Genomic DNA, 19,085 nt, shown 5'->3' with positions numbered 1-19,085 from the left:
ATCATCAACATCGTCGTCGTCGTCAACATCGTCGTCGTCATCAACATCGTCGTCATCATCAACATCGTCGTCGTCGTCAACATCGTCGTCGTCATCGACATCGTCGTCGTCGTCAACATCGTCGTCGTCGTCAACATCGTCGTCGTCATCAACATCGTCGTCGTCATCAACATCGTCGTCGTCGTCGACGTCGTCGTCATCAACATCGTCGTCATCAACATCGTCGTCGTCGTCGACATCGTCGTCGTCAACGTCGTCGTCGTCGTCGACGTCGTCGTCATCAACATCGTCGTCATCAACATCGTCGTCGTCATCAACATCGTCGTCGTCGTCGACATCGTCGTCGTCAACGTCGTCGTCGTCGTCGACGTCGTCGTCATCAACATCGTCGTCATCAACATCGTCGTCGTCATCAACATCGTCGTCGTCATCAACATCGTCGTCGTCATCAACATCGTCGTCGTCATCAACATCGTCGTCGTCATCAACATCGTCGTCGTCATCAACATCGTCGTCGTCATCAACATCGTCGTCGTCATCAACATCGTCGTCGTCATCAACATCGTCGTCGTCATCAACATCGTCGTCGTCATCAACATCGTCGTCGTCATCAACATCGTCGTCGTCGTCAACATCGTCGTCGTCATCAACATCGTCGTCGTCGTCAACATCGTCGTCATCATCAACATCGTCGTCGTCGTCAACATCGTCGTCGTCATCAACATCGTCGTCGTCGTCAACATCGTCGTCGTCATCAACATCGTCGTCGTCATCGACATCGTCGTCGTCATCAACATCGTCGTCGTCGTCGACGTCGTCGTCATCAACATCGTCGTCGTCGTCAACATCGTCGTCGTCATCAACATCGTCGTCGTCATCAACATCGTCGTCGTCGTCGACGTCGTCGTCATCAACATCGTCGTCATCAACATCGTCGTCGTCGTCGACATCGTCGTCGTCAACGTCGTCGTCGTCGTCGACGTCGTCGTCATCAACATCGTCGTCATCAACATCGTCGTCGTCATCAACATCGTCGTCGTCGTCGACGTCGTCGTCATCAACATCGTCGTCATCAACATCGTCGTCGTCATCAACATCGTCGTCGTCATCAACATCGTCGTCGTCATCAACATCGTCGTCGTCGTCGACGTCGTCGTCATCAACATCGTCGTCGTCATCAACATCGTCGTCGTCATCAACATCGTCGTCGTCGTCGACGTCGTCGTCATCAACATCGTCGTCATCAACATCGTCGTCGTCATCAACATCGTCGTCGTCATCAACATCGTCGTCGTCGTCGACGTCGTCGTCATCAACATCGTCGTCATCAACATCGTCGTCGTCGTCGACATCGTCGTCGTCAACGTCGTCGTCGTCGTCGACGTCGTCGTCATCAACATCGTCGTCATCAACATCGTCGTCGTCATCAACATCGTCGTCGTCATCAACATCGTCGTCGTCATCAACATCGTCGTCGTCATCAACATCGTCGTCGTCATCAACATCGTCGTCGTCATCAACATCGTCGTCGTCGTCGACGTCGTCGTCATCAACATCGTCGTCGTCATCAACATCGTCGTCGTCGTCGACGTCGTCGTCATCAACATCGTCGTCGTCGTCGACATCGTCGTCGTCAACATCGTCGTCGTCATCAACATCGTCGTCGTCGTCGACATCGTCGTCGTCATCAACATCGTCGTCGTCATCAACATCGTCGTCGTCATCAACATCGTCGTCGTCGTCGACATCGTCGTCGTCGTCAACATCGTCGTCGTCATCAACATCGTCGTCGTCATCAACATCGTCGTCGTCGTCAACATCGTCGTCGTCATCAACATCGTCGTCGTCGTCGACATCGTCGTCGTCATCAACATCGTCGTCGTCGTCGACATCGTCGTCGTCATCAACATCGTCGTCGTCGTCAACATCGTCGTCGTCATCAACATCGTCGTCGTCGTCGACATCGTCGTCGTCATCAACATCGTCGTCGTCGTCGACATCGTCGTCGTCGTCAACATCGTCGTCGTCGTCAACATCGTCGTCGTCGTCAACATCGTCGTCGTCATCAACATCGTCGTCGTCATCAACATCGTCGTCGTCATCAACATCGTCGTCGTCGTCGACGTCGTCGTCATCAACATCGTCGTCATCAACATCGTCGTCGTCATCAACATCGTCGTCGTCGTCGACGTCGTCGTCATCAACATCGTCGTCATCAACATCGTCGTCGTCATCAACATCGTCGTCGTCATCAACATCGTCGTCGTCATCAACATCGTCGTCGTCGTCAACATCGTCGTCGTCATCAACATCGTCGTCGTCGACGTCGACGTCGTCGTCGACGTCGTCGTCATCAACATCGTCGTCGTCATCAACATCGTCGTCGTCATCAACATCGTCGTCGTCATCAACATCGTCGTCGTCATCAACATCGTCGTCGTCATCAACATCGTCGTCATCAACATCGTCGTCGTCGTCGACATCGTCGTCATCAACATCGTCGTCGTCATCAACATCGTCGTCGTCATCAACATCGTCGTCGTCATCAACATCGTCGTCGTCATCAACATCGTCGTCGTCATCAACATCGTCGTCATCAACATCGTCGTCGTCGTCGACATCGTCGTCATCAACATCGTCGTCGTCATCAACATCGTCGTCGTCGTCAACATCGTCGTCGTCATCAACATCGTCGTCATCAACATCGTCGTCGTCGTCGACGTCGTCGTCATCAACATCGTCGTCATCAACATCGTCGTCGTCATCAACATCGTCGTCGTCGTCGACGTCGTCGTCATCAACATCGTCGTCATCAACATCGTCGTCGTCATCAACATCGTCGTCGTCGTCGACGTCGTCGTCATCAACATCGTCGTCATCAACATCGTCGTCGTCGTCGACGTCGTCGTCATCAACATCGTCGTCGTCGTCAACATCGTCGTCGTCATCAACATCGTCGTCGTCGTCGACGTCGTCGTCATCAACATCGTCGTCGTCATCAACATCGTCGTCGTCGTCGACGTCGTCGTCATCAACATCGTCGTCGTCGTCGACATCGTCGTCGTCATCAACATCGTCGTCGTCGTCGACATCGTCGTCGTCAACATCGTCGTCGTCATCAACATCGTCGTCGTCGTCGACATCGTCGTCGTCGTCAACATCGTCGTCGTCATCAACATCGTCGTCGTCATCAACATCATCGTCGTCGTCGTCGACGTCGTCGTCATCAACATCGTCGTCGTCGTCAACATCGTCGTCGTCATCAACATCGTCGTCGTCGTCGACATCGTCGTCGTCAACATCGTCGTCGTCATCAACATCGTCGTCGTCGTCGACGTCGTCGTCATCAACATCGTCGTCGTCATCAACATCGTCGTCGTCATCAACATCGTCGTCGTCATCGACATCGTCGTCGTCATCAACATCGTCGTCGTCATCAACATCGTCGTCGTCATCAACATCGTCGTCGTCGTCGACGTCGTCGTCATCAACATCGTCGTCATCAACATCGTCGTCGTCGTCGACGTCGTCGTCATCAACATCGTCGTCGTCATCAACATCGTCGTCGTCGTCAACATCGTCGTCGTCGTCGACGTCGTCGTCATCAACATCGTCGTCGTCGTCAACATCGTCGTCGTCATCAACATCGTCGTCGTCGTCGACGTCGTCGTCATCAACATCGTCGTCGTCATCAACATCGTCGTCGTCGTCGACATCGTCGTCGTCGTCAACATCGTCGTCGTCATCAACATCGTCGTCGTCATCAACATCGTCGTCGTCATCAACATCGTCGTCGTCATCAACATCGTCGTCGTCATCAACATCGTCGTCGTCATCGACATCGTCGACGTCATCAACATCGTCGTCGTCATCGACATCGTCGTCGTCATCAACATCGTCGTCGTCATCAACATCGTCGACGTCATCAACATCGTCGTCGTCATCGACATCGTCGTCGTCATCGACATCGTCGTCGTCATCAACATCGTCGTCGTCATCAACATCGTCGTCGTCATCAACATCGTCATCGTCATCGTCGTCGTCATCGTCGACGTCATCAACATCGTCGTCGTCATCAACATCGTCGTCGTCATCAACATCGTCGTCGTCATCAACATCGTCGTCGTCATCAACATCGTCATCGTCATCAACATCGTCGTCGTCATCAACATCGTCGTCGTCATCAACATCGTCGTCGTCATCAACATCGTCATCGTCATCAACATCGTCGTCGTCATCAACATCGTCATCGTCATCAACATCGTCGTCGTCATCAACATCGTCGTCGTCATCAACATCGTCGTCGTCATCAACATCGTCGTCGTCATCAACATCGTCATCGTCATCAACATCGTCGTCGTCATCAACATCGTCGTCGTCATCAACATCGTCGTCGTCATCAACATCGTCGTCGTCATCAACATCGTCATCGTCATCGTCGTCGTCATCGTCGACGTCATCAACATCGTCGTCGTCATCGACATCGTCGTCGTCATCAACATCGTCGTCGTCATCAACATCGTCGTCGTCATCAACATCGTCATCGTCATCGTCGTCGTCATCGTCGACGTCATCAACATCGTCGTCGTCATCGACATCGTCGTCGTCATCAACATCGTCATCGTCATCAACATCGTCGTCGTCATCAACATCGTCGTCGTCATCAACATCGTCGTCGTCATCAACATCGTCGTCATCAACATCGTCATCGTCATCAACATCGTCGTCGTCATCAACATCGTCGTCGTCATCAACATCGTCATCGTCATCAACATCGTCGTCGTCATCAACATCGTCGTCGTCATCAACATCGTCGTCGTCATCAACATCGTCGTCGTCATCAACATCGTCGTCGTCATCAACATCGTCGTCGTCATCAACATCGTCATCGTCATCGTCGTCGTCATCGTCGACGTCATCAACATCGTCGTCGTCATCAACATCGTCGTCAACATCGTCGTCGTCATCAACATCGTCGTCAACATCGTCGTCGTCATCAACATCGTCATCGTCATCGTCGTCGTCATCGTCGACGTCATCAACATCGTCGTCGTCATCAACATCGTCGTCAACATCGTCGACGTCATCAACATCGTCGTCAACATCGTCGTCGTCATCAACATCGTCATCGTCATCGTCGTCGTCATCGTCGACGTCATCAACATCATCGCTATTATCGTCATCAACATCGTCGTCAACATCGTCGTCGTCATCAACATCGTCGTCAACATCGTCGTCGTCATCAACATCGTCATCGTCATCGTCGTCGTCATCGTCGACGTCATCAACATCGTCGTCAACATCGTCGTCGTCATCAACATCGTCATCGTCATCGTCGTCGTCATCGTCGTCGTCGTCAACATCGTCGTCAACATCGTCGTCGTCATCAACATCGTCATCAACATCGTCGTCGTCATCAACATCGTCATCGTCATCGTCGTCGTCATCGTCGACGTCATCAACATCGTCGTCGTCGTCAACATCGTCATCAACATCGTCGTCGTCATCAACATCGTCATCGTCATCGTCGTCGTCATCGTCGACGTCATCAACATCGTCGTCGTCGTCAACATCGTCATCAACATCGTCGTCGTCATCAACATCGTCATCGTCATCGTCGTCGTCATCGTCGACGTCATCAACATCGTCGTCGTCGTCAACATCGTCGTCAACATCGTCGTCGTCATCAACATCGTCGTCAACATCGTCGTCGTCGTCGTCATCGTCGTCCTCATCATCATCGTCGTCAACATCGTCGTCGTCAACGTCGTCATCATCAACGTCGTCGTCAACGTCGTCGGTGTGCCTACAAAGTTCTCAGCACTCGGTGCAAAACGTCACGGCGCCTTTGCCGAGCACCGCTCGGTACGACCGCCACCGCCCCCAACCCCCCACCGGAGAGGGACGACCGCCACCGGAGCCGTCACGCCGCCGCGGCTTGCGTACCAAGAACACGACGAGGAGGATGAAGCAGATGCCGACGATGACGAGGAAGGGGATGAGGTAGTACTCGAGCGGAATGGAGAAGTCCGGCGTTAGCACCACGTGGCCTCTACGCAGAGGAGGGGGGGGGCAATCGTCAGCGAGCCGTCGCCGCTGCACACACTCTGCTCACTGCACAAGTCGCACAGACCGCTCACTGCACAGACCGCACACGCTGCACCCTGCACACGCCACATACTGCACACCGCACATGCTGCACCCTGCACATGCCACACAAACCGCTCACTGCACGCACCGCACATGCCGCTCGCCGCACACACGACATACTGCACACGCTGCACCGCTGCACATCGCTGCACAAGCAGCACACCCCGTGCCGCCAGCTCGTCCCCACGTGCTCACCCGACGTCGTACACAAACTCCTCGAGGAGGCGGTTGGCCGTGCTCTGCCCCACAAACACCGAGGGGATGTCAATCTTCTTCCAGATGTCGGCTACGGACAGACGGACGGAGGGAGGAGAGGGAGGAGAGGGAGGGGGAGGAGAGGGAGGGGGAGGAGAGGGAGGAGATGAGAGGGAGGAGAGGGAGGGAGGAGAGGGAGGGAGAAGAGGGAGGGAGGAGAGGGAGGGAGGAGAGAGGGAGGGAGGAGAGGGAGGAAAGGGAGGAGAGGAGAGAGGGAGGGAGGAGAGGGAGGGAGAAGAGGAAGGGGGGAGGAGAGGGAGGGAGGAGAGGGAGGGAGGAGAGAGGGAGGGAGGAGAGGGAGGGAGGAGAGGGAGGGAGGAGAGGGAAAAGAGGGAGGGAGGAGAAGGAGGTAGGTTTTAACAAGGAAACTAAGACTTTGATCACAGTCACACTGGTGAGAGAGATGAGTCGGCACGTGAGGATGGCAATGAGTGCATTTCTCTCCCTTGCTACCATCACTGGTGCCCATGCTGAGCAGCTGGTTGGAGTCGACGTTGTGCACAATCGCAGCCTTGAATCCGGCCTTTTGGGCGTTCAGAACCTGGGTGCGCACACACACACACACGAACGCACGCACACACACGCACACACGCACACGGGCACACCAACATCGACAACACGGTGAGGCGCGGTTCTTGTGACCCTACCCAGGCAGACAACCAATCAGGGTCGCTGCGACGGAAGAGCGAGATTTTCCCGCTCGCACGTTCGTGCCCTTGGCCGCCGCTCGGCGACCGCCGTCGCGGCCGCTACCGGCACGTGCCGGGTAACGGAACGCACCGGCGTTTGCGAGGAGGATGTTCACTCCCTCGCCTGGTATGCGGGAGGTCGTGGGTCCGACCGCGGGCTGGAGTGTTCTCCCCACGTTGGTCACGCGGATTTTCCGTCATCGGAGCGGGAAAGGGTTTCAAGCAACGTCGAACTAAATTCGTAACGGCAGCAGGGCAACTACAGCCATCGAAATTAAACCAACTGATCGTCGGCTTTAACGACGTCAACTCCAACAATCTCTTCAACCGACCCGTTTCATTAATTCATCGTAGTGCCGATCCCCCATTGTACTAATTAATTAACCCTATCAACCAGTTAAGCCTTACCTAGAACCATAACAACATTCGAACTGCAGCGCCAATACGAAATAACGTGCCTCCATATAATTCCGGACAGCCTATTTGCAACAACGGCAAAAATAGTCACCTCACACCAATCTAAACCCGACCAATCACAAGCAATCGAGCGGCGGTGAACGGTAGTTGCTGGACCGGTTCGTCCGCACAGCAGTGTCGGGGAGCCAGATCAGGACGCTCGTTTCTTACGCCCAGGCCCTTGCCGATAACCCGACGATGCTGGGCGTAACCTCCGGCGTATGAAAAATGTGGCCCGCTCTTCAACATTCAACCCTCCAACAACCCCCCCCACCAGTCCCCCGGCATCTTCGCTGACAAAATCGATTGCCGTGTTTTCCCCCCGTGACGCGACGGCTTGCTGCTTTTCATTGGCTCCGTCGCGGGGTGGTGAGAGGGTTATTATAATACCTACCCAACACCGTGACCCAAAAGCAACCGATGACGAAATCGGTCCGAGACTGGACTAAGATTCTCCAGCGCCGCCGTCGAGGTGGCCCGAGACCACGGGTGATGAGTTCCAACCCCGGTTCGGGCGACACTGGCGCCCACAAAAGGCCGGATGGAACGCCCAAAAGGCCGGATGGAAGGCTGTGACTGTGCACAAGGCCGACTCCAGCCTGCTGCTCTGCATGGGCACACACCGGTGATGGAAGCGTAGCGACGCCAACACACCTTGTGACTTTTCTAAGAGCCTTCATTCAGACACAGCACTAACGACACCCGCGGGCCTCTGGTTCTTGAGGCTTGAGCTCCGTCTCTTCTCGAACGTCCCACCCCTCCTCCTTGTGCCGTTCCCTTTCATACCTCCCAAGCCCCCCTCTCTCTCTGGAAGCTTCCATCACCCCCACTCCCTTCGTCCTATCCTGACCCTTCCCCACCAACGGCTCTCAACCGTCCTTCTGCGGTCCGCCCCTCTGCTCGCACCCGCCCTTTGCACCTTTAAAATCTTTCCTCAAATCCCTCTCAATCTTGCCTCCCGACCAATCACAGCGGGAGGCCTTGGCCTACTCCCCGATTGGTCGTCTGACCCGACGCTTGTTGTCAGGTGAGCGGGCTGTTGTCCCGCTCATGACCGTGGTAAACAGGCCTGGGCGGGCACCTCGCCCACCACCACCACCACCACCGCCGCCGCCAGCACCGCTCACCTTCACGTCAAAGTTGCAGTCGTATCGCCTGATGAGCACGATGAAGGTGGAGGCGGCGGTGCTGTTGTGCGGCGGAGGAGCGATGGGCTGGCAGGCGTTGGCCGGCCTGGCGTAGACCAGGTAGCCCTGCGGCGGGGGAGAGAGGCGATGAGCGCCACGGCACCACCGCGCGTTGCGGCACAGCCACGGCCGAGGGGGGTGGTGGGGCCGTTTCACCGGACCGCACCGGCACGCCGAGAGCTCGCGGGCAGCGGAGAGCGGCAATCAAAAAAATCCATCGTCGTACTGTACTGCTGCGCCAACGTCGATGCCCCACCGCCGCCTTCACTAACCCGCAATGTCTTCTTGGTTCTTTCGGTAAAGTCCCGTAGAAGGGAAATAATAAAATAATAAAAATAAAACAGAATAAAATAATTCTCACGACGTTTCGGCCACAACGCAAGCAGCCGTCCTCAGGTGAAGACCAGGTCTGTCGGGGAGACAGCTTGCGTTGTGGCCGAAACGTCGTGAGAATTATTTTATGAAGTTTTATTTTTATTATTTTATTATTCCCTTCTACGTGACTTTACCGAAAGAACCAAGAAGATGAATCCCTGCAGTCACGAAAGCTTTAAGTCGAAATTTAACCCGCAATGCTCGACGTGGTGATGCATGGGAGAAGGCCCTCCTACAGCAACGAATTGCCACAAGGGCTGCACGGGCAATGCGTGCCACGTCAGTGTTCGTCCGTGCGCGTGTGTGCGCGTGTTCGTCCGTGAGCACGAGTGCGGAGCAGTAGCGGTTAGCACGCTGCACTAGACCCAGCGATCCGAGTTCGATTGCCGCTCCCGACCAACACCAGTGACGATTATATGAACCGGTCCTGGTCCACCCCTAGGTCGACTCAGCCTCAAATGAGTACCTGGCGGTGTGCAAACATCGCCACTAGGGAGACAAAGGCGGCCAGGCATGGTGTTGGCTACCTACCCCCTCGTGTGCCGTTCCACCCTTCATAGTTGCTCGCTAACAGCACTTGCCCTAACAGTCTGTTCAGGCTATTTGGGGGATCTTTGTCTTTGCCTCTGTGTGTGCGATCGTGCACTTGGTTGAGATGGCGATTATCGTCCTTCCGTGAGCTCCTGCCAGCAAGCCTGCAACAATTCACATGGCCTCAGAGTGCACCTAGCCTGGCACAAGCGCCGTAGTGATGTCACCGCCACTGAGCGGCGAAAGGTGGTTGTTGTGCGCGTGCGTGTCTCTGCGTGCGTGTCTCCGCGTGCGTGTCTCTGCGTGCGTGTCTCTGCGTGCGTGTCTCTGCGTGCGTGTCTCTGCGTGCGTGTCTCTGCGTGCGTGTCTCTGCGTGGATGTATCTACGCGTGTGAACGTGGAGAGTGGTGGCGCAGTGGTCGGTGCAGTGCGCTACGAACCCGGCGACCTGGGTTCAAACCCCTTTGACGACCAACAACAGTGACAGCGAATATTTGAACTGGTCCAGGTCGACTCAGCCTTAAACGAGCACCTGGTGCAGTGTCTTTAGGAGACAAAGGTAGCCGGGCAAAATGCTGGCCACGCGCCCCATCGTGTGCCACACGTTGGCCTTAGTAGGTGCTCGCCAACAGCACTTGCCACAAGTCTGTCGTGGGCTGCACGGGGACCTTTGTCTGTCTGCGCGTGGCGGCAAGAAAGCAGAAGGCAGCTCTCGGACGATTGTTGGGATCCGGCCAAAGCGGTCAGTCACGGTCACGTGCCGGGCAAGCCGCGAGGGTGCTGATCTTAAAGGTGCATTGAAAAATGTTGATACTCCGACTGATGCTCCTGCTGTTGTGGAGTGACTCATGCAACCAGCGATGGCTGCAAAGTTTGGTGGTACATGTTGTTTACGCCGTTTATTGTGAAAATTCGGTCACAGTTCCCATGACCACTGTTTCCTTGCTTTTATGGCTTTCTTTTGGTGATTTTCGATAAGTTTTTTGGTTTGGCCATGTTTGTATGTTGTAGTAGTTAGACTGATGGCCTTAATCTAAGTTGTCTTGTGGTTGTTGTTGTTTGACTTGCATCCCATTGGGATTTTTGCACATTTTTGTGTACGGTGCTTTTTCTGCAATATTTTACTGTCCTTTCTTGGATTTTCTGTTTGCACTCAGTCACATATTCACTTTAAGGTGTTTTTTGTTCATGTTTTTGTTTGTTGCGGTTGCACCCGATTCAAGAGCCGAATGGCTCACAGGGCTTGTGCCTAATAAATGAACTTGAAACTTGAAGGGGGGGCATCGTGGCACACAAACCACGTGACGCGGCACCCTGGGAGGTTGCCGCCTTCTAAAAAAACACGCGCGTCTCTCGGTTCCTCTCCCACACACCGACTGCCACGCGGTCTCGCCTTCAAAACTCCTGCCAGCAGCAGCGGAAGCGCTGCAACCGCGGCAAACCCCGAAGACGCTTGCAGACGCGCTGCTGCGGCCGTATGGGAACGCGCTTCCTTCCGATGTCGGGAAGACAGTGGGAGCCATGCACTTTTAAATCATCGTCTCGATTCACAAACTCGTTTCTTGTAAACTGCTTGTTGTTGTTGCTTTTAGTTTGTCGTCCTTCCCCCACCCCGCACCTCCGATTAGCACGGTCAGCTACGTACGCTGCGAAATAAGTTCAACGTGCGTACGTACGGCCCTGCAGGATGAGGCCCTCCCCCCACGGCGGCTTTACGAGGTTCACACGGGGATTATTTGACCACGCGTGGCCACGTCGGGCAAATGCGGGGGTTGCTGCCGGCGGACGGTGCGTGCACGTAGGGGGCACAGAAGTACAGCACAACGTTGGATTGTTTTTGTTGGCAGCGGTGCCCTCTGCTCGCCACGCTGGTGCATGACGGACAACCACGCAAGCTCTGGCCAGGCTCAACACGACTTAGCTTCCACGCTCCGAGATTTGCTCGTTAAGGCGCTCAAAAGTGAATCCACTTAAAATTCGGAGCGTTGTGCCAGCAGTAGGCGGTTGGCGTGGCTGTTAAGCACTGCGACCAGCGGGGGTTTTGTGTACGCATCACATGACTCCCCATGTGACTGGTCAGATATGCCAAGCGCTCATCCATTCACGCGCGCACAAAAAAAAACAGAGACAAAGATCCCCCGTGTAGCCTCAACGGACTGTTGGGGCAAGTGCTGTTAGCGAGGAGCACTTATGAAGGCCGGCACGGCACAAGTGGGGGTGGGTGGCCAGCATCACGCCCGACCGCCTTTGTCTCCCCAGTCGCGATGTTTACTACACCGGGTCAGATAACCATCACTGGTGTTGGTCGTGAGCGGTAATCGAAGCCGGGTCACCGGGTTTGTAGCGCAGCGCGCTAATCGCTACACCACCGCTCCCCACGCGCACACACACACACACACACGTGACACGGTCACAAGAACGTTTAGTAACTCACCATTTCTATATGAACATTACAGTTTCTAGCCCCCCTTTGTCCATTCAAACGACACAGAAAGTGGGAATGAACGAACGCTGTCCATCCGATTCTCATTCTGTCTGCATGGCGGGTAAATACGATCCAGTGTGAATGACAGAATTTTTTATAAATCTGCCGTATTGCGAGGTCACGGTACCGGAATTGTAAACATCGTGGGTTTGCTCCACAACACACAACCGGTGTGGCCTCACGTCGTAACCAATTGGCACGTTTTGTTTACGCGACCAACGTTGCCGATTGGCCGTGTCGAGTTGGTGGCGGGTTTAACGCATTTACATTTACGCGATCTCACCCAAAATGAAAAAGGACGATATTGGTCGCGAAAGGACCTACTGCGTGTCAAACTGTACAAAGTTGCGTTGCTATTAGGGACTCCAGAAGAAGACGGGACACATTCATCAAAGCGCCCTTGCCGGGCAAACGCTTCCGTGGACAAACGCGAATTGCGGAACACGTTACAGAGTCGCGCGCATAGCCCGCGGTTTATTCCTGGCGGGCAGGCGCCGGGGGGGGGGGGGGAGGGGAGGGGGAAGTGTTACCTTGAGCCCTTCCTTGGGCAGCTGGTAGCCAAACATCGCGGGCATGTCGTCAAAGGCCATGGTGCGGTTGTCCCAGCCGACCTGCGCGCAAGGTGGGGGGGCGGGGGACGGGCGGTGAACCCCCGACGGCTCATGTCACACGCCTCTCTTCACGACCACAAAACCTCACGATCGCCGCCTCCCCCCCCCCTCCGACCCCCACTAAGAAACGAGCGGCGTAAAAGCGTCGGTGCGAGAAACTCGGTGATTCGTAACGCCGTCCCCCCCTCTCGTCGTTCATCGCCGCGGCCTCGACTTCCGTGTTTGTATTGGCGCGGGAATGCCTCCACCACTCGCCAAAGGCGTTCTTACGCCCACAAAAGCCAGCGACGCACCAACACCGCCTCAAAGGAGTGGTTGTCAACCTTGATTTGAAGCTTTCACGTGACTGCGGGAATCCATACTCTTTGGTTCTTTCGGTAGTCACGTGACTTTACCGAAAGAACCAAAGAGAATGGTTGTCAACCCTCACGTTGGCTACCTGTGTATCCGTCTTGTTTAATGTTGTTTCATCCGAGTGCTAACCCCCCCCCCACCCCCAACCCTTGCCTGACCCGACATGGTTCTGAGAAACACATTTTATGAATAATGAACATCAATATTGTAGCCGATTGTCCATTTCGTGAGGTATATCCTAACCTAGCGAAGTAACTGCAAGCGAATAAAAAAATATAAATATCTACGTGCGCTCTGCACGCGTGACATAATTTGTTGGAGCTCGCTGGTTACGCTTGAAAAACCCCGCATTGTGTACGATCATTGAGTTTTAAAAGATCTCTTATAACGTGCTAGGTTACCAAGTGGATTTAAAATGCATCGTAGCAGAGGTCGCAATCGGGTACCCGATACCCGTACCCTACCCGATAACCGGCTACCCGCACCAGGGTCGCCGTTTGCGACCCTGGTGCGGCCGGGTACGGGTAGCCACACGTGACTCACCCCAACCAATGAGTGAGAAGGCCGCGAGTCACTGGTGAGTCACCGTTTGTCACTCATTTCCCAACGTCTTGTCTCTTCTCATAATTCAAGTTCCTAGAATCAACCCACCCGCGCCTGCAACATGGCTTCATCCCAGAGGTCGCAATCAGGTACCCGTCCCGAACCCTACACGATACCCGGCTACCCGTACCCAGCCGGGTATTGGGTAGGGTACAGGTACCTCTGTATCGTAGTCATTTTACATTGGCACATTCATACGTGATTATTCACCATTGATATAATTTCACACATTGATAAACCGCCTCACGTACCGCCTGGGACATTTCCACGTACCCCCAGGGGTCCGCGTACCTCCCCCGGTTGAGAGCCACTTGCCCTCAAGGGCTGGGGCTTCCCCGGGAGAGCTTAAAAACCTCGTATTGTGCGTGGCAGTAACGGTAAAGAGACAGCCACAGCAGCAAGAGGGGTCCCGGTTTGTAGAAGGTGAGACCTCAGTTATCGAAGTCTTTGAATGAGGCGCGTCCGAGTAAAGATGACTGGGCCCCGACTTCACAACTCGTGCTACGGCTGCCTCTGAAATGGCCCCGTATTATACATCTGTAAACAAGAGCTTTATAGCTCCTCGGATTCCTCCAGTAATAAATAAAGATGCTGATTCTGAAAAGCTGCCACTGGACAAAGCTTTTCTACAGGGGCCTCCCTCTGTAGCAAAACCACCCAGGGGTGAGTAGCGATGCGTGCAACTCTCCCGCGTGCTTTCGGCTTGTACGGCGTGCTGATCAATTCGATTATTTTGCGGTAATAATATGTCCGCGTTATAAGCCACTTTGTTGAGCTATCACTTATGGCCAGGTCACTTCTGAAAAAGAGCTGTGAGGCTCGTTCATGGTTGTGCCGTTTAATGCGTGGGTTTACGCAGTAACTGTTACTAATCATAATAGATTTTTGGGTATGGCCGCAATATCCAATTATGAATTCTGGTTTCCAATCCATATGCATGTCGCGCCTGTGACTGAACCTGGGCTTTCATGTGTAGCGAGATGATGGTCTCGGCACGGTCACTGGTGACTTGCATTAGAGACCTGTAGAATTACATAGAAATCTTGTGAACTGCACGGAGACCCATCGACTCGCGTAGACCGAGGTGCGATTAAACCTGGTTCTCAAGCGGAGCGAGTTAATGATCTCAGCCTGGTAACCAACGACTGCACCAAAAAAAGTTATTAAAATTAGTTTTGCGCTTAAGCTACATTCCAGCTCTAAGAATTAATAATATCGGGTTCACTGTCACACAAAGAACATCACTCTCAGTGACAGAATTGGTGAGAAAGTGACTACCCGCTATTTGATGGATCAGAAATCACTTGAACGGATCTCAAAGGTAGCTCTGGCATATCCGCTTCCGCGGGATGTTCTCCAACACAAAGGGTGATGGGACGCAACGCGATTGCTTCAAAACAGATTTTTCGCAACCGTGCCGAAACGTTGAGAGAGAGCGAGAGACACCCACAGCCACAACGTCGCCGCTCGTCTTGGGCAGCGTAAGAATCAGGGCGAGCAGCGCGGCGGAGCACAGGGGGAGCGACATCAGGCCCAGCGGAGCCCGCGCCGCAGTCAGGCCAGACATCACGACGCCGGATGAACGCACCCTGCCAACACACACAAAACGACAAAGACAAAGATCACTCACCCCTCCTCAAAGCCTTAACAGACGTTTTGGGGCAATTAGCTGCGAGCGAGTAGCAGCACCAATTAAGGCCGGCATGGCACACGAGGGGGTGGGTGGCCAGCACCACGCCCCGGCTGCCTTTGTCTCCCCAGTGGCGTTGTTTACACAACGCACCAGGCAATCATTTGAGGCTGAGTCGACCTAGGGGGAAGGCCGAGGACCGGTTCCGATAATCGTCACTGGCACTGGCCGTAAGCGGGAATCGAACTTGGGTCACTGTGTTCGTAGTGCAGCGAGCAAACCACGAAACTACCAGACACACCCACCCACATTATTGTATGTGTCCTGTAATCAATTAAGTTAGGAGCATTGTTAGCTGAAATTAGTCAAATTGTGATGTGAATTGGGCATGACCCGATTACAAGGTCTGGCACCCCCCCCCCCTCTCTATTTAAGACACACAGAGGCATTGAGTCTCTGTGTGTCCATGTTGTGTGCGGCTCTCTCTGCTTGTGTGTCTGTGTGTCTCCGTGTCTGTATTTTGTCTCTCTCTCAAATTTAGTTCTACCTGATGACGGTTGCTTGTGTTGCAATCGAAATGTCGTATTCTATTATTTAATTTATTTTCTTTCTATGCGACTTTAACGAAATAACCAAAGAGTAATTCCTGCAGTCACGAAAACTTCAAATCAAGTTTAAAGATACGTGACTTGCGCTGCACGGGGCCAGTAACAAATGTGTTTGCAGTAAGGTGTTGTGTGTATGCAGGGCGACCCATTTATATCATCATGGAGGTCCCATGATGTAGCTGCTCACCTCAAACTCTCAATGTTCCTGATAGTGGCATTGTCTTTGTGCTGTTCGCCTTTTGGCGTCCTCTGGTCTAACACTGTTTGAGACGAGGCTCTAAAGAAAGCTGTTTCTGGTGTGGACCAATCAGTTTTAAAAAACAATGTATCATTTTCTCCCAGAGCATGTTTTTTGTTTGCATATTCACCACAACTATATATATGGTTAACACAGACATGATTCCTTGCAAAAGGTTTCAGTTTAGTATTTTAAAATTTTAACACCTTTCTATATTTGAAGTTTTCGTGACTGCAAGGATCCATACTCTTGGTTCTTTCGGTAAAGTCACGTAGGTAAAGAAAATACAAAATAAAATAATCACGACGTTTCGATTGCAACACAAGCAATCATCATCAGGTGTGACAACCACAGCAAGAAAGCGATTCGATTAGCTGTGATTTCTTGTCCCATTGTGGTTCATTCTAGATTCAAATCTAGAATTCTAGATTCAAATATAGAATGAACCACCTCTATGGGGAGGGATTCCACTTATCTGTTAGAGCTTTTAACAGATTGTTAACAAGAGTAGGTTTTACGCCAGAAAGCGTAAAACCTATTCTTACGACCCATTTAGTCACCACACTGTAGACATCAGCGCAAAAACATTCTTGAAAGTCTTTGCATACTACCCCTTCCAGTCTCAATACCTCCAAATAAACACGTTAACTTCCTCCCCGTGTAAGATGCGGGGCCCACCGCTCTCACATTCTTCTTGTCGGGAAGAAGGCAACACGGGCTCATTGTCGTTGCGTGGTTTGTGCCACAACACGATGTTTGTGAAATGTGAGGTGCACCAATTGCATTCGATCAACCCAGCGTGTAAGATGAGAGAGCGTTATAAACAAAGCATGCCGCAGATCGATATAAAACACACACTCTAAAGAAATATGCTCGCAATATGAATACACTGGAGATTGAATTGCGTGAGTCACTTGATGTGGGCAAAGTGAGTCTAGGTCTCTGGCACTATTCAATCAGACAATCTCTGGGTGTTGGTTTTTTCCCAGATTCGCATTCCTTTGCAAATTCCCGCTTCTTTAGCTGAACAGTTTTGAAATATGAAGGGATGCCACTTCTTAAGCTTCGTGGAAGTGTAAGGTTTTGGTTTCCTAGTTTAGGGAGTTTGGCTTTATGGGGTTGGCTTCGAGGTTAGGTTTTATGTAGTTATGGTTTAGGGTTTTGGGATTAAAGATTAATAGATTAGGGTTGACGGGGTAAGGGTTTAAGGTTACGGTTTAGATTAATGCTTTAAGGTTTGGAGGTCAAAGGTTAGGGTTTAAGCCGGAAGATTAGGGTTTAGGCCAGCATATTAGGGTTTAGGCCGGCAGGTTAGGGTTTAGGCCGACAGGTTAGGGTTTAGGCCAGCATATTAGGGTTTGGGCCTGCAGATTAGGGTTTAGGCCTGCAGATTAGGGTTTGGGCCGGCAGGTTAGGGTTTAGGCCAGCATATTAGGGTTTAGGCCTGCAGATTAGGGTTTAGGCCGACAGGTTAGCGGTTAGGCCAGCATATTAGGGTTTAGGCCTGCAGGTTAGGGTTTAGGCCGACAGGTTAGGGTTTAGGCCAGCATATTAGGGTTTAGGCCTGCAGATTAGGGTTTGGGCCTGCAGGTTAGGGTTTAGGCCGGCAGGTTAGGGTTTAGGTCTGCAGGTAAGGGTTTAAGCTTGCAGGTTAGGGTTTAGGCCAGCAGGTTAGGGTTTAGGTCAGCATATTAGGGTTTAGGCCTGCAGGTTAGGGTTTAGGCCGGCAGGTTAGGGTTTAGGCCTGCAGCTTGGGGTTTAAGCCTGCAGGTTAGGGTCTAGGCCTGCAGCTTAGGGTTTAGGCCGGCAGGTTAGGGTTTAGGCCTGCAGGTTAGGGTTTAAGCTGGCAGGTTAGGGTTTAGGCCTGCAGGTTAGGGTTTAAGCTGGCAGGTTAGGGTTTAGGCCATCACGTTAGGGTGTATGGCTTAGGGAGACGAGTCGCAGTGACTTTCTTTCTTACCACGCCTCGCATGAGCCAGGCTACCCTGAGTTCAATTCCCGGCTCGCATCAGTGGCGAGACACACCTGAACAGGCCCTGGGTAACCCCCCCCCCCCCATTCCCCATCCCTGCTTTGTCCAGTGTGGCTAAGTATGGTCAAACAACCCCCGTAACGAGACAAATTAGTCTGCGATATGCCCATGCGTAGTCGTTTCCGCGTCTGCCTCTCGGTGTGCCCCTCGAAAGTTATCACTCAAGTAACGTCTCAGAATCAGTGCGAAAGGCGCAGACGTGCAGATGCAAACACCAGTCGCTACATCGCGTCTTGTTACAACCCCTTTAGATTCTGTCCTACACTTTGATGGCCCTCGTTAGCCACGGTCAATCCACTGAGGGATGAAGGCCTCTCAAAGCTTCCGCCACCACGGCGAACGATCGTACGATGCACTGCGTAAACATATCTCTGCATCCGTAACATGGTTGTTTGTTTTTGGGGTTCTCTGCGTTTGTGTGTTCGGTCACATCCCCATCTTTCATGGTCTCTCGTCGCCCCTGCTTAATGTCGAGAAGGCCGTTGCGTCGAAGGCCCGCAAGCACACACAACCGTGATTTATAATTATAACAACAATAATAATAACAACACACTGCGCACAGTTTACGGAAGCTTGTGTCGTACCCGTACCCCCTCCAAAAAATGTAAACCCCCTACCGGTCAACACGCGCCTCTCCCGGCAGTAACAATCAGGAAAGCCGGGGGGGTACGCGGCACGCGCTCAGGCCTACAACCCGCACCCACCCCGACAAAGCGGAAAAACAAAAAACCGAACAAGCCGCCTGCTTGGCGCGCTCACCCCGAGCGGGGGACACGGAGTCTCTGCCGCCGGAGTTCCGACGTCCGCTGGCTGCCTCCTCTCGAATCTCCTCACGCGAGGGCGTCTTGTTCGGCGTCTTCCCGCCTCCGCCGTGTAACAAC

General features: G+C 53.1%; 1 protein-coding gene across 1 annotated transcript in view; it reads right to left on the bottom strand.

Moving 5' to 3' along the window:
- LOC133357505 (E3 ubiquitin-protein ligase RNF13-like) overlaps window positions 1-19,085 on the bottom strand; it is a 30,056-nt gene that overhangs the window by 10,953 nt on the left and 18 nt on the right. The window contains exons 1-7 of the mRNA XM_061575469.1: window positions 18,964-19,085; window positions 15,147-15,285; window positions 12,659-12,739; window positions 8,678-8,803; window positions 6,859-6,946; window positions 6,346-6,436; window positions 5,947-6,052 (exon numbers count right to left, since the gene is read on the bottom strand). The exon at window positions 18,964-19,085 is cut by the window's right edge and continues 18 nt beyond it. Of these exons, the coding sequence (XP_061431453.1) occupies window positions 5,947-6,052; window positions 6,346-6,436; window positions 6,859-6,946; window positions 8,678-8,803; window positions 12,659-12,739; window positions 15,147-15,263 (609 nt within the window). The 5' untranslated portion in view covers window positions 15,264-15,285; window positions 18,964-19,085. The remainder of the gene's footprint in view (window positions 1-5,946; window positions 6,053-6,345; window positions 6,437-6,858; window positions 6,947-8,677; window positions 8,804-12,658; window positions 12,740-15,146; window positions 15,286-18,963) is intronic.

The sequence above is a fragment of the Lethenteron reissneri genome, chromosome 58 (genome assembly GCF_015708825.2).
Source record: "Lethenteron reissneri isolate LAM-NWPU_2019-01 chromosome 58, ASM1570882v1, whole genome shotgun sequence".
Lineage (NCBI taxonomy): Eukaryota > Metazoa > Chordata > Hyperoartia > Petromyzontiformes > Petromyzontidae > Lethenteron > Lethenteron reissneri.
This window is presented reverse-complemented; position numbering and strand designations above follow the sequence as displayed.